The 12,299-nt window shown below is 48.6% G+C and overlaps 2 protein-coding genes across 2 annotated transcripts; both read right to left on the minus strand.

The window, feature by feature from the left end:
• Positions 1 to 5,467: 5,467 nt before the first annotated feature.
• LOC109748500 (xyloglucan endotransglucosylase protein 7) lies at positions 5,468 to 7,089 on the minus strand. Its single transcript, XM_020307523.4, has 3 exons — positions 6,575 to 7,089; positions 6,246 to 6,445; positions 5,468 to 6,113 (listed from the first exon to the last, which is right to left on the minus strand). Exons 1-3 carry the CDS (start codon positions 6,863 to 6,865, stop codon positions 5,714 to 5,716), a joined length of 891 nt encoding a protein of 296 aa, XP_020163112.1. The 5' UTR covers positions 6,866 to 7,089; the 3' UTR covers positions 5,468 to 5,713.
• A 783-nt stretch (positions 7,090 to 7,872) lies between these two features.
• Positions 7,873 to 8,364, minus strand: LOC141041239 (uncharacterized). Its single transcript, XM_073507358.1, has one exon. The coding sequence runs from the start codon at positions 8,362 to 8,364 to the stop codon at positions 7,873 to 7,875; it is 492 nt and encodes a 163-aa protein (XP_073363459.1).
• Positions 8,365 to 12,299: the final 3,935 nt, after the last annotated feature.

Here is a 12,299-nt window from a genome sequence, read left to right on the forward strand (position 1 = left end):
TAACGGAACTATTCTTCCTGGAAAATGTTTCTTACATTAAAAAGTAATATAACATAACTCCCCGAATACAGTTTGTCTGTTCAAGCATTATGACTGGATCGCCTGGTTTCCAAACGTACTTGGTATTCTCCACCGGTATAGTATTCGGAAACACTCCACCCTTGGGTTTCGGAGGCTGAAGCGGAAAGTCTGCTATGACAATCTTTTACAATTCGGCCGGAGATGAGTTTGCTGATAAAGTGTATTGTCACATAAACTCGCACGCCTACTCCTTATCTATGCCATCTATCAGGCTGTCTAGTTTACAGTCCTGCTGTGAAAATTTTGCAGCTATCTTTACTTGATCATACGCCAAGCTAACCGGAATTTCTTGTCCGTCTGGCCCCCGGGGTCCGACCCGGACCATATGATTCGGATCAAGTCCGGTATACCGCGTTTTCACCATGGTCCAGGCCTCTCGTGCACCCTCTCGACATGTCGATGCCTTCCACAGCTCAAAGCGAAGACGAGCTCCTTTGAATAGCTCCGCGAGCTCCCCCATTAGTCCTGGAGGAGAATCGGATGGCCATAACGCCTTAGCCATACTCCTCATCGCCTTCCAAGCTCGCTCGTGCACCTTGGATAACTCTTGCAGCAAGTCGCCTTGAAATCCGGACACTTCCCCTTCTGGCCACCCAGTCAATAGGCCTACAGGAACAATCTCGTAAAACAAAAAGTTTCCGTCAAGGGACCATATGAAAGACAGGATAAAGGACATACTAAATATGCCGCCTTTCAGCTTTCGGTTTTCCTTCAAGGCATCCGACAGTTGGGCTCTTACGTCCTTCAGTTCTTCGGCTTGCTGGATGTTAGTATCATGTAGTTTGATTTTCTCATTAATAGTCCGTGTCAACACACGTTGACCAGCGGCTTCTTGCCGTTCGGCATGTTCTTTGGCCGCCTCAGCAGCCTTTAGCCTCTCCTCCAACTGATTTACCGACCCTGCCGCTGTTAAACAATGCATATTTAAAATCATTGTTGCCGCAGAATCATACTTTCCGGCAATGATTGTACTTACCATTCGATGCCTTCTGGGATTTCTTCAATTCTTCCAGTTCGGCGGTGGCAACAGCTAGCTTGGTCTGGCATTCTTCCAGCTCCCGAGACAGCATGTTGTTCTTCTCCGTGAGTACCTGATTATACAACGATCCTTAAATCAGTTGTGCCAACTGCTTCAAGTCTCGGGGGCTACTGGCACATGATTATTGAATCTACACAAAGCCTTTACCCGCATATCCTTTGAAAGCTGGCGTGTAGCTCCAGCAAGTCCATCCCGAGCAGCCCGGATATATGCATCCGCAGAGCTGAGGGCGTTGAACGCCTCTTCGGTAAAACTTGGATCGCGCATGGCCTCTTTCCGCCGTCGATGGACCATCGTGCTCTCCACTTCAGAATTGGTGATGGATACATTATCTGAATCCTCGTGGAGGTGACAATCTGGCGTGGCACCCGTACCAACCCTAGTCCTTGTGGCAGGGTCCGGGGCCGGATTGGCCGATGCATGGCCGGCGAGACCTCGGGATACAGTCCGGTGTACGCTCTTCCTAAAATATAGCACAGCGGAGCACATCACAATCCAGCCTATTCGCCGAGTGCAGGTTGAAAATTATACCTCTTCGGTGAATGAGGAGGCTCGGTAGTATCACCGCCTGCCTTTCTTTTCAAAGACTCGGCCCGCGCGAGCGTCGCCTTCTTGGAGGACACCATCGATACAGTTTGGCGGGACGAGCGTCACCCCTTCGAAGCACGAGATAGTGCGGTGGGTGAGGCGCAACGGGAAAACTCTTGTTGAAGAGATGTCTCCTGGGCACTTACGTGGGAGGAGGGAAGAAGGCCGGGATAATCGGCTGTGATGGCTACTTCTGTGTCGTCGTAGCTCGCCTGGTAAAAGACCCCCTCGTTAAGCTCTATAAATATATCTGGATCCTCTTCAAATCTGGGATACAGGTCTCGAATATGATCCTCCGGCTGCGGAGCGGGGCTATAGATCCCCGCGACGACCTTTCTCCATTCCTGTTAAAAATAGTTGGATTAAGTTCAACTAAGCATGACTCAGGAAGAGGATTGAGTAAGGCTAATGACCGAAAGCTCACCCAGTCCGCAGGGTTGTACATGGAAAGACCTTCTCGGCATTTAAGGCGAGTAAAATCTTCTTTCTCCCCTTTATAAAGATCAGCCAACATGGCAGCCAAGGCGGCAAAGTTGTCCCGACCCTTGCACCCGCAGCGTGATGCGTCATCTTCCCCGTTGTAATGCCACATGGGGAGTCCTCTGGATTGGAGTGGTTGAACGCCTTGCGTTATTGAAATCGCCATTACCTCAATTATAGATAGTCCGGAGTGGGCGAGTATTTTAATCTTGCTCATTAACTTCTTAATCTCCGCACTGTGTTCCTCCTCATGGCTTCGGGGACGCCAGCTGGTGCGCTTCTTTAACGGAGCATTGGAAAATTCGGGAAGGCCTCGTCGGATTGGGTCTAGGAGAACAACGTCTTCAATATAAAACCATTCTGAGGGCCACTCTTCGGATGCCTTCTTCGGAGTGCCGGACAGGTATCCTGTCCTGGCTACGCGCCATACTTCGGCACGGCCCACCTCAAATATGGATCCCTTTTCGGAGCGGGGGACGAGGCAGAAAAGTTTCCTCCATAACTCAAAATGGGCCTCGCAGCCTAGGAACAGCTTGCAAAGAGCGACGAAACCCGCGATGTGCAGAATGGAGCCCGGCGTGAGATTGTGCAGTTGGAGGCCATAATACTCCAAGAGACCTCGGAGGAAAGGGTGGATTGGAAATCCAATGCCTCTTAACAGGAAGGAAATGAAGCACACTCGCTCCCCTTCAGTAGGATTGGGGAAATTTTTCGCCAGGGCTTCGCCATTGATGGAAGTTAATCCCACCCGAACGGGGACTAGCTAGATCTATGGGAGGGAGATATCCCTGCTCTGAAGCTTGGTCGGCTGGGCATGGGATACCGAGCAGCTCTCCCAATCGCCTTTTTGAGGGCCGTGGGGGCGTGATGAAGAACTAGGAGAGCCAGCCATGTTTGCACGGTTTCCTGTGGCAAGCTCTAAGGATTTTCGCCTGGTGTGGAATGGCATCTGAGATCCAATCTCCTTAAATAGACGCCTTCCCTACAAAGTCAGGGTGTTATCTGTAAAAACACTTGGACCCTTCGTATTCGTCTGAAACGTGGAAGCCGAGGCGACGGTGGCGCAGAAGCCGAAGGGTATGATATTTAATACAAAGCCGAAGCTGTCCGAAACACCATGGAGGGCCCACCTTACAAAACCGAAGATATAAGTCGGATACTGCGTCGTCATTGAAAAGCCGAATACAGTTCTTTTGTTCAATTGCTTTGGAATATTCGAAGGAGGAACCCGCCTTGAAATGCCGAAGACAATCTGCGCGCCGGACACGTCGTCATTGAAGCCTGGTTCGGGGGCTACTGAGGGAGTCCTGGATTAGGGGGTCCCCGGGCATCCGGGCTATGTGACATGGGCCGGACTAATGGGCCATGAAGATACGAGATTGAAGGCCTTCCCCCGTGCCCGGATGGGACTCTCCTTTGCGTGGATGGCAAGCCTGGCGTTCGGATATGAAGCTTCCTTTCTCTGTAAACCGACTCTGTATAACCTTAGCCCCCACCGGTGTCTATATAAACCGGAGGTTTTAGTCCGTAGAGGCGATCACAATCATACAGGTTAGACAACTAGGGTTTAGCCATTACGATCTTGAGGTAGATCAACTCTTGTAAGCCCTATACTCATCAAAGTCAATCAAGCAGGAAGTAGGGTATTACCTCCATTAAGAGGGCCCGAACCTGGGTAAACATCGTGTCCCCCGCCTCCTGTTACCTTCTATCCTCAGACGCACAGTTCGGGCCCCCTACCCGAGATCGGCCGGTTTCGACACCGACACCACCACTTTATTAACAGGTGCTGCTTGGTTCAGTTCGTCAGAGGTATTAAGAAAACCTTCTTTTTGGTCTTTTCTTTCTTGCCACCACTTTAACAGGTGTTGCTTGGTTCGGTTCGTCAGAGGTATTATGCAATGAGAGCGTAAGTTGCGGTTTTTTTCTGGATTCTTTTTTATTGGTGCGCTTAGCACCTTTCTTAGTACCCCTTGATCAAATCTCTTATTGTTTTTGTGCATTAAGCTTTGGAATATGTTTATTTGCTAATATGATGGTCGGTCGAAGTTTAGTAAAGATTTTAAGTGGGTTTGCTTGGACTATGTGCCCAAATCCGCTATATATTTGACACGGGTTTGCCGAGTCTCAACTATTGATAAAGCGGTCATGCTTCCTTCGCCTAAAAGAGAATTTAATTTGGTGGCTCTTTCTAAAAGGGGCGGTCTTTGTGGCACCTATCAAGAGGGACATTGACAACCTCGCCTCCATCTTGAGAGGCTTCGGCGAGGTGACGGGCCTATGCGCCAACTTCCAAAAAGCTCGGTCGTGCCAATTCAATGCAATCATCTTGACCTTGAGCAAATCCTTCAAAGTATGCCGGCAACTAGGGCCTCCTTCTCCATGAAATACTTAGGGCTACCGTAGTCGATGTGGCATCTAAAGAAGGTTGATTTCAAATATCGTGAGGACAAGCAATCCGGAAAATTCGTCACTTGGGATGGGCAAAACATCACCTCTATTGAACGCACGACCCTCGTCAAATCGGCCATCTCCCCCCAAGCGATGTTTAGGTTTCCTAGTTTTACTTCTATTTTTGTTGCTTTTTCTTTTTCTTTCTGTACTTTTCCTATTATCCTATTTTTCTTCCTTCTTCTATGTTTTTTGTTTCTTTTTTTCAAAAATTCCTAAACTTCAAAAAATAAGGATTTAAAAATTGTTCAAGTTTTAAACTTCAATTGTGCTTTTTCAAAATGAGGTTGGAATTTCAATTTTTCGGGTATGATTTCAAACAATGTTCACGTTTTAAAAAAATCTCACAATTTCAAGAAATGTTCACATTTTCAAAAATTGTTCATGATTTTTGGAAAATAATAATTCATAAACATTTTTTTATTCACATGAAATATATCTTGAATACGCGAACTTCTTTTCGAATTCATGAATAGTTTTTGAATATCATGATTTTTGAATTCAAAAACTTATTTTGCAATCGCTGGAACATTTTTTGAAATCACATTTGTTTTCTTTTCGTATTGCTGATTTTTTAAATTTCATGAACTTTTTTTGCCTTCACGAACATGTTTTGCATTTTGTGTAAACATTATTCTAATTCGCAGTCATCTTTGGAATTTGTGAACATTTTTTAAATTCTTGAATAATTTTCAAATTCATGAACATTTTTCGAATTCAAGGACATCGTTTGAATTTCTGAGCATTTTTTATTTTACAAGAAAATTTGAATTTGTGAACAGTTTTTCAATTCACCATGATTCTCGAATTGATGAACATTATTTTGATTGACATACATTATTTTTCAAATTCAGAAACATTTTTGAATTCGTGAACATTTTTTGAATTCATGAACATTTTATTATATTCGGGAACATATCTGAATGTATTAACATTTTCTAAAATATTTAAACGAAAGCAACCGAAATTGAAAAAAAAAATCTTTGTGAAAAATCCGGACAGATAAACGACCAGCGGGGAGAGCTGGCGCGATCGCTTAAAGCGATATATAGCAGCGCCCCAAACCAAGGATCCTCACGGGCGGGGCGGGAGCGAGCACTCCTTGGGCCTGGTTGCGTCGTTGTACCGGTTGCTCCTGTCGAGGCAGTAGTCGTAGATGACGTAGTGGTTGTCGCGCACCCACTGCAGGTCGGCCAGCGCCTTGGGGGAGAGGTTGAAGTGCGTGGACTCGGCGGGCTCGGTGCCGCACCACAGCACGCCGGGAGACGGCTGGCACCAGGTGACGTTGTAGTTGCGGTAGTAGGAGACGAAGGGCGCCAGCGACCAGTCCGTCTTGACGCGCCCGCCCTGCGTCGCCCAGTCCTCCGCGCTCCACAGGCTCCCGTACACGCGCTGCCGCTGGTACGACGGGAACGGCACGCCCTGGTCCTCGTTGTTGTCGAACGTCCGGACCGTCACGCCGTCCACCTCGATCCTACAAAACAAATTAGGTTATCAGGTCAGGTCTATACGTTCAGATCGACATGCATATATCATCTAGGTACGTAGTACAGTACGTACGTAAGAAGAGAGATCGAGAAATGTGCTAGTCTACTAGCTTGCTTACGTGATGCGCTTGGGGTTCCAGACGATGGAGTAGGTGTGGTACTCGGAGCTGGGGTCGAACCAGAGCTTGAACTGCTGCTCCCGGCCGCCGACGCCGTTGGCGAAGATGTTGGTGTGGAGCGTGTAAGGCTCGCCGGTGGAGTTGCCCAGGAATTCCAGGTCGATCTCGTCGTGAACCTCCCACGGCCCTTCCGAGATGGTCTGTACGTACGTACGCGTGCATCCAGAATTATATTCACCCGCGTCAGAGGTCAACTTTCAGACATGCACATTTGCACTGACGCAATTCTCAGTTTCTCACAGAAGAAAACGAACTGTAGAGGTACTTACGTAGACAGTGCAGACGGTGCCGGCGGAGTTGCCTTCGATGAGCTTGATGTCGATGTCGATGCGGACGAAATGGTACATTTCCTTGGACTTGAAGGCGGAGCCCCGGTTATAGTCCAGCGAGAGCGCCAGCGCCTCGCTCTCGCCGTCCATGAAGTAGTAGGTATGGTCGGCGCTCCATATGATCTCGATGTCCTCGTAGATGTCCGCCCTGCCTATATCGACGGCCAGGAGGAAGGCCAAGGCTACGCACAGGAGCCGAAGCTTTGGCCTACAAGGCAATGCTGGCGCCATGGCTAGCTAGCTATCCCTGCCGGCCGCTTTGTGTAGTGCCGAGGAACTAGCCAGCCTTTCTCTTGAGAGAGAGAGGGGCTTCTGTATATATATTAATTGGAGACGAAAGTGATGAGGAAATGCGTGAGAGATTGAATGCCAGCCTTGCCCACGGCCGAAGGGAGGGCGAACCTGCTGCTGGTTTGGGAAGCTTGCTAGGTTTGGAAGCGCTGGCCGGCCGTCCCGTCACATGCAATGCACGAGAGGTCCCTTTGCTAGAAGGAGAGCTGAACAATGTACTTTGCCTAGTGGGACGCACTTGCAATGGAAGCCGTAGGTTAGCTAGGCTGGTTACATCTCAGTAAACTGATATCTTATCAGACGCACGCTGACCTGACCTCAATCATGCATACACTACACATGCAGCTCGACTCAGATCCGCAACTTGTCAATCGAATTAAGTGGAGTGCTCATAGTTTAATTAGTCTCTGGCACTGCCGATCTGGGACTGAGCCGTGAGCGCGGGATAGTCGATCTGGGACTCTTTGACTTTCACTGGTAGTATATGGAGCTCCAGAGACAGATTTAGACGGCTGGCTTGCGAAGATGTTCAAGCAATGCCCACCGCACGCGACGCCAAGTTAATTTCCAATTGGGCATTGCCGCATCGGGGAACGCACAACTACGACTTCCGGAAACACGCTTAGAGGCGGTAGAAACTTGCTTTCTAAATGAACCGGGCCGAAGTTTAGTGTAAGGACACTACGTTTAGCAAGAAGCCGTACTGGTGAAGCTAGTTGGTCGTGTCACACGGTTTCTGAGGATGCCTCTCCATCGAGCGGAGTGCTAAAGACATCGCAAATTAGGTTGTAGTCCTTTTTTTTCTCCAATATGCCAAGCTGGCATATCATTGCATTGATAGATAAAAAGAGTACAAGGGTTGAGGACTCCTAGCTCGTTCACAGCTAGGCGTGCCAGGGGTCCTCGTGAGCAGAAGAAGTGGGATGCTCGGCCCAGCTACAGTAGGTTTACATCGCGTCGATTACAGCTTGGAGTCCTTTGGCACCAGCAGAGGCCCAGGTGCGCACATCGTCCTGGATCGAAGCAAACAAGTGCCTAGCAGAGGGTTGCTGAAGGTCGAAGATGCAAGCGTTTCGGTGCTTCCAAATGTCCCAGGTAACCAGTGGGACTAGGGACGCAAGGGCCTTCCGGAGCGATACTGGGATGGAGCCAGTAGCGTCTCTCCACCAGTCGTAGAGGGTGAGGTCGCCATTGGGAGGGCTGACGGTGAGTTTGCACCAAGCTAGAGTGCGGTGCCAAATCTCCCTGGAGAAGATGCAGGCGGCAAGGAGGTGGTGGATGTCCTCAAAGTCTTGGTCGCATAGGACACAGCGAGGAGGGTGGGCCAATCCCCGCTTGGCTAATCTTTCCGCCGTCCAGCAGCGGTCTTGCTTAGCGAGCCACAGGAACATTTTGACATTGGTCGGGGCCCAGCCCTTCCATGTCATCCTCCAGTCCATGTCCGCAATGGAGCCTTGGAAGAGAGCCAGGTAGCAGGATGAGGCTGAGTATGTGCCGCTGGCAGTCCATCGCCAGCGTGTGCGGTCGGGGTCAGAGGAGAGGGTGACATGAAGAAGACGCCTCCAAAGATAGATATATTCGACAGTGGCCTCGACACCAAGCGCGCCACGGATGTCCTGAATCCAGGCCCGGTTGAGAAGTCCCTCATGGACCAGGCGCTTGTTGCGGCGTCTTCGAGGTACCAAAGCGGTCAGTCTCGGTGCGATCTCGGCAATCAACTTGCCATCCAGCCAATGGTCAGTCCAGAATCGGCAGGCGAGTCCGTCTCCGATAGTCCAGGAGGTGGATCCACGGAAGTTGTCGCGCACGTCAGCGTCGTCTGGCAGGTGCAGATGATGCCAGGGTCGCGTGGGGTCGGTGATGTGCAGCCAAAGCCATCTAGCTCGGAGGGAAATGCCAATGCGTTGAAGGTCACGCACGCCAAGGCCCCCAAGCTCGAGGGGGTGGCACACCTTCTGCCAGTTTACCAGGCAGTTGCCAGAGCAGGCCTCCTTGCGCCCATGCCATAGGAAATCGTGGATTAGCTGGTTGATGAGCTTCAGGATGGATGGCGAGAGGGTCATGGCCAGCAGCAGGTGGACTGGCATGGCGCTCAGCACATGGCGGACAAGGGCAAGACTGTTGGGGAACGTAGTAATTTCAAAAAATGTCCTACGCACACGCAAGATCATGGTGATGCATAGCAACGAGAGGGGAGAGTGTTGTCCACGTACCCTCGTAGACCGACAGCGGAAGCGTTATCACAACGCGGTTGATGTAGTCGTACGTCTTCACGATCCGACCGATCAAGTACCGAACGCACGGCATCTCCGAGTTCAGCACACGTTCAGCTCGATGACGTCCCTCGAACTCCGATCCAGCCGAGTGTTGAGGGAGAGTTTTGTCAGCACGACGGCGTGGTGACGATGATGATGTTCTACCGACGCAGGGCTTCGCCTAAGCTCCGCAACGATATTATCGAGGTGTAATATGGTGGAGGGGGGCACCGCACACGGCTATAATATCGTATATCAACTTGTGTGTAGAGGTGCCCCCCTGCCCCCGTATATAAAGGATCAAGGGGGAGGCCGGCTGCCTTGGGCGCGCCAAGGAGAGGGAGGGAGTCCTCCTCCTAGTAGGAGTAGGACTCCCCTTTCCTAGTCCAACTAGGAAGAGAGGGGGGGAAGGAAAGAGAGGGAGAGGGAGAGGGAAAGAGGGGCTGCGCCCCCCTCCCCTAGTCCAATTAGGACTCCTCTTGGGAGGGGGCGCGCCACCTCCTGGCTGCTGCCCTCTCTCTCCCCTCAAGGCCCACTAAGGCCCAATACTTCCCCGGGGGGTTCCGGTAACCCCTCCGGCACTCCGGTTTTATCCGAAACTTCTCCGGAACACTTCCGGTGTCCGAATATAGTCGTCCAATATATCAATCTTTATGTCTCGACCATTTCGAGACTCCTCGTCATGTCCGTGATCACATCCGGGACTCCGAACAACCTTTGGTACATCAAAACATATAAACTCATAATATAACTGTCATCGTAACGTTAAGCGTGCGGACCCTACGGGTTCGAGAACTATGTAGACATGACCGAGACACCTCTCCAGTCAATAACCAATAGCGGAACCTGGATGCTCATATTGGTTCCCACATATTCTACGAAGATCTTTATCGGTCAAACCGCATAACAACATACGTTGTTCCCTTTGTCATCGGTATGTTACTTGCCCGAGATTCGATCGTCGGTATCTCGATACCTAGTTCAATCTCATTACCGGCAAGTCTCTTTACTCGTTCCGTAATACATCATCCCGCAACTAACTCATTAGTCACAATGCTTGCAAGGCTTATAGTGATGTGCATTACCGAGTGGCCCCAGAGATACCTCTTCGACAATCGGAGTGACAAATCCTAATCTCGAAATACGCCAACCCAACAAGTACCTTTGGAGACACCTGTAGAGCACCTTTATAATCACCCATTTATGTTGTGACGTTTGGTAGCACACAAAGTGTTCCTCCGGTAAACGGGAGTTGCATAATCTCATAGTCATAGGAACATGTATAAGTCATGAAGAAAGCAATAGCAACATACTAAACGATCGGGTGCTAAGCTAACGGAATGGGTCAAGTCAATCACGTCATTCTCCTAATGAGGTGATCCCGTTAATCAATTGACAACTCATGTCTATGGCTAGGAAACATAACCATCTTTGATTAACGAGCTAGTCAAGTAGAGGCATACTAGTGACACACTGTTTGTCTATGTATTCACACATGTACTATGTTTCCGGTTAATACAATTCTAGCATGAATAATAAACTTTTATCATGATATAAGGAAATAAATAATACTTTATTATTGCCTCTAGGGCATATTTCCTTCGGTCTCTCACTTGCACTAGAGTCAATAATCTAGATTACACAGTAATGATTCTTACACCCATGGAGTCTCGGTGCTGATCATGTTTTGCTCGTGGAAGAGGCTTAGTTAACGGGTCTGCATCATTCAGATCCGTATGTATCTTGCAAATTTCTATGTCTCCCACCTGGACTAAATCCCGGATGGAATTGAAGCGTCTTTTGATGTGCTTGGTTCTCTTGTGAAATCTAGATTCCTTTGCTAAGGCAATTGCACCAGTATTGTCACAAAAGATTTTCATTGGTCCCGATGCACTAGGTATGACACCTAGATCGGATATGAACTCCTTCATCCAGACTCCTTCATCTGCTGCTTCCGAAGCAGCTATGTACTCCACTTCACACGTAGGTCCCGTCACGACACTTTGCTTAGAACTGCACCAACCGACAGCTCCATCGTTCAATGTAAATACGTATCCGGTTTGCGATTTAGAATCGTCCGGATCAGTGTCAAAGCTTGCATCAACGTAACCACTTACGATGAGCTCTTTGTCACCTCCATAAACGAGAAACATATCCTTAGTCCTTTTCAGGTATTTCAGGATGTTCTTGACCGCTGTCCAGTGATCCACTCCTGGATTACTTTGGTACCTCCCTGCTAAACTTATAGCAAGGCACACATCAGGTCTGGTACACAGCATTGCATACATGATAGAGCCTATGGCTGAAGCATAGGGAACATCTTTCATCTTCTCTCTATCTTCTGCAGTGGTCGGGCATTGAGTCTTACTCAATCTCACACCTTGTAGTACAGGCAAGAACCCTTTCTTTGCTTGATCCATTTTGAACTTCTTCAAAACTTTGTCAAGGTATGTGCTTTCTGAAAGTCCTATTAAGCGTCTTGATCTATCTCTATAGATCTTAATGCCTAATATATATGCAGCTTCACCGAGGTCTTTCATTGAAAAACTCTTATTCAAGTATCCCTTTATGCTATCCAGAAATTCTATATCATTTCCAATCAGCAATATGTCATCCACATATAATATCAGAAATGCTACTGAGCTCCCACTCACTTTCTTGTAAATACAGGCTTCTCCAAAAGTCTGTATAAAACCAAATGCTTTGATCACACTATCAAAGCGTTTATTCCAACTCCGAGAGGCTTGCACCAGTCCATAAATGGATCGCTGGAGCTTGCACACTTTGTTAGCTCCCTTTGGATCGACAAAACCTTCTGGTTGCATCATATACAACTCTTCTTCCAGAAATCCATTCAGGAATGCAGTTTTGACATCCATTTGCCAAATTTCATAATCATAAAATGCGGCAATTGCTAACATGATTCGGACAGACTTAAGCATCGCTACGGGTGAGAAGGTCTCATCGTAGTCAATCCCTTGAACTTGTCGAAAACCTTTCGCAAGAAGTCGAGCTTTATGGACAGTAACATTACCATCAGCGTCAGTCTTCTTCTTGAAGATCCATTTATTTTCAATGGCTTGCCGACCATCGGGCAAGTCAACCAAAGTCCATACTTT

Source organism: Aegilops tauschii, chromosome 2 (genome assembly GCF_002575655.3).
Source record: "Aegilops tauschii subsp. strangulata cultivar AL8/78 chromosome 2, Aet v6.0, whole genome shotgun sequence".
Classification (NCBI taxonomy): domain Eukaryota; kingdom Viridiplantae; phylum Streptophyta; class Magnoliopsida; order Poales; family Poaceae; genus Aegilops; species Aegilops tauschii.

Coding starts and splice junctions, on each gene's coding strand:
- LOC141041239 (XM_073507358.1), bottom strand. CDS start 8,364: ATGGACTGGAGGATGACATGGAAGGGCTGGGCCCCGACCAATGTCAAA.
- LOC109748500 (XM_020307523.4), bottom strand. CDS start 6,865: ATGGCGCCAGCATTGCCTTGTAGGCCAAAGCTTCGGCTCCTGTGCGTA. Junction 6,446..6,574: donor GCACCGTCTGCACTGTCTAC/GTAAGTACCTCT, acceptor ACGTACGTACAG/ACCATCTCGGAAGGGCCGTG. Junction 6,114..6,245: donor TGGAACCCCAAGCGCATCAC/GTAAGCAAGCTA, acceptor TTTGTTTTGTAG/GATCGAGGTGGACGGCGTGA.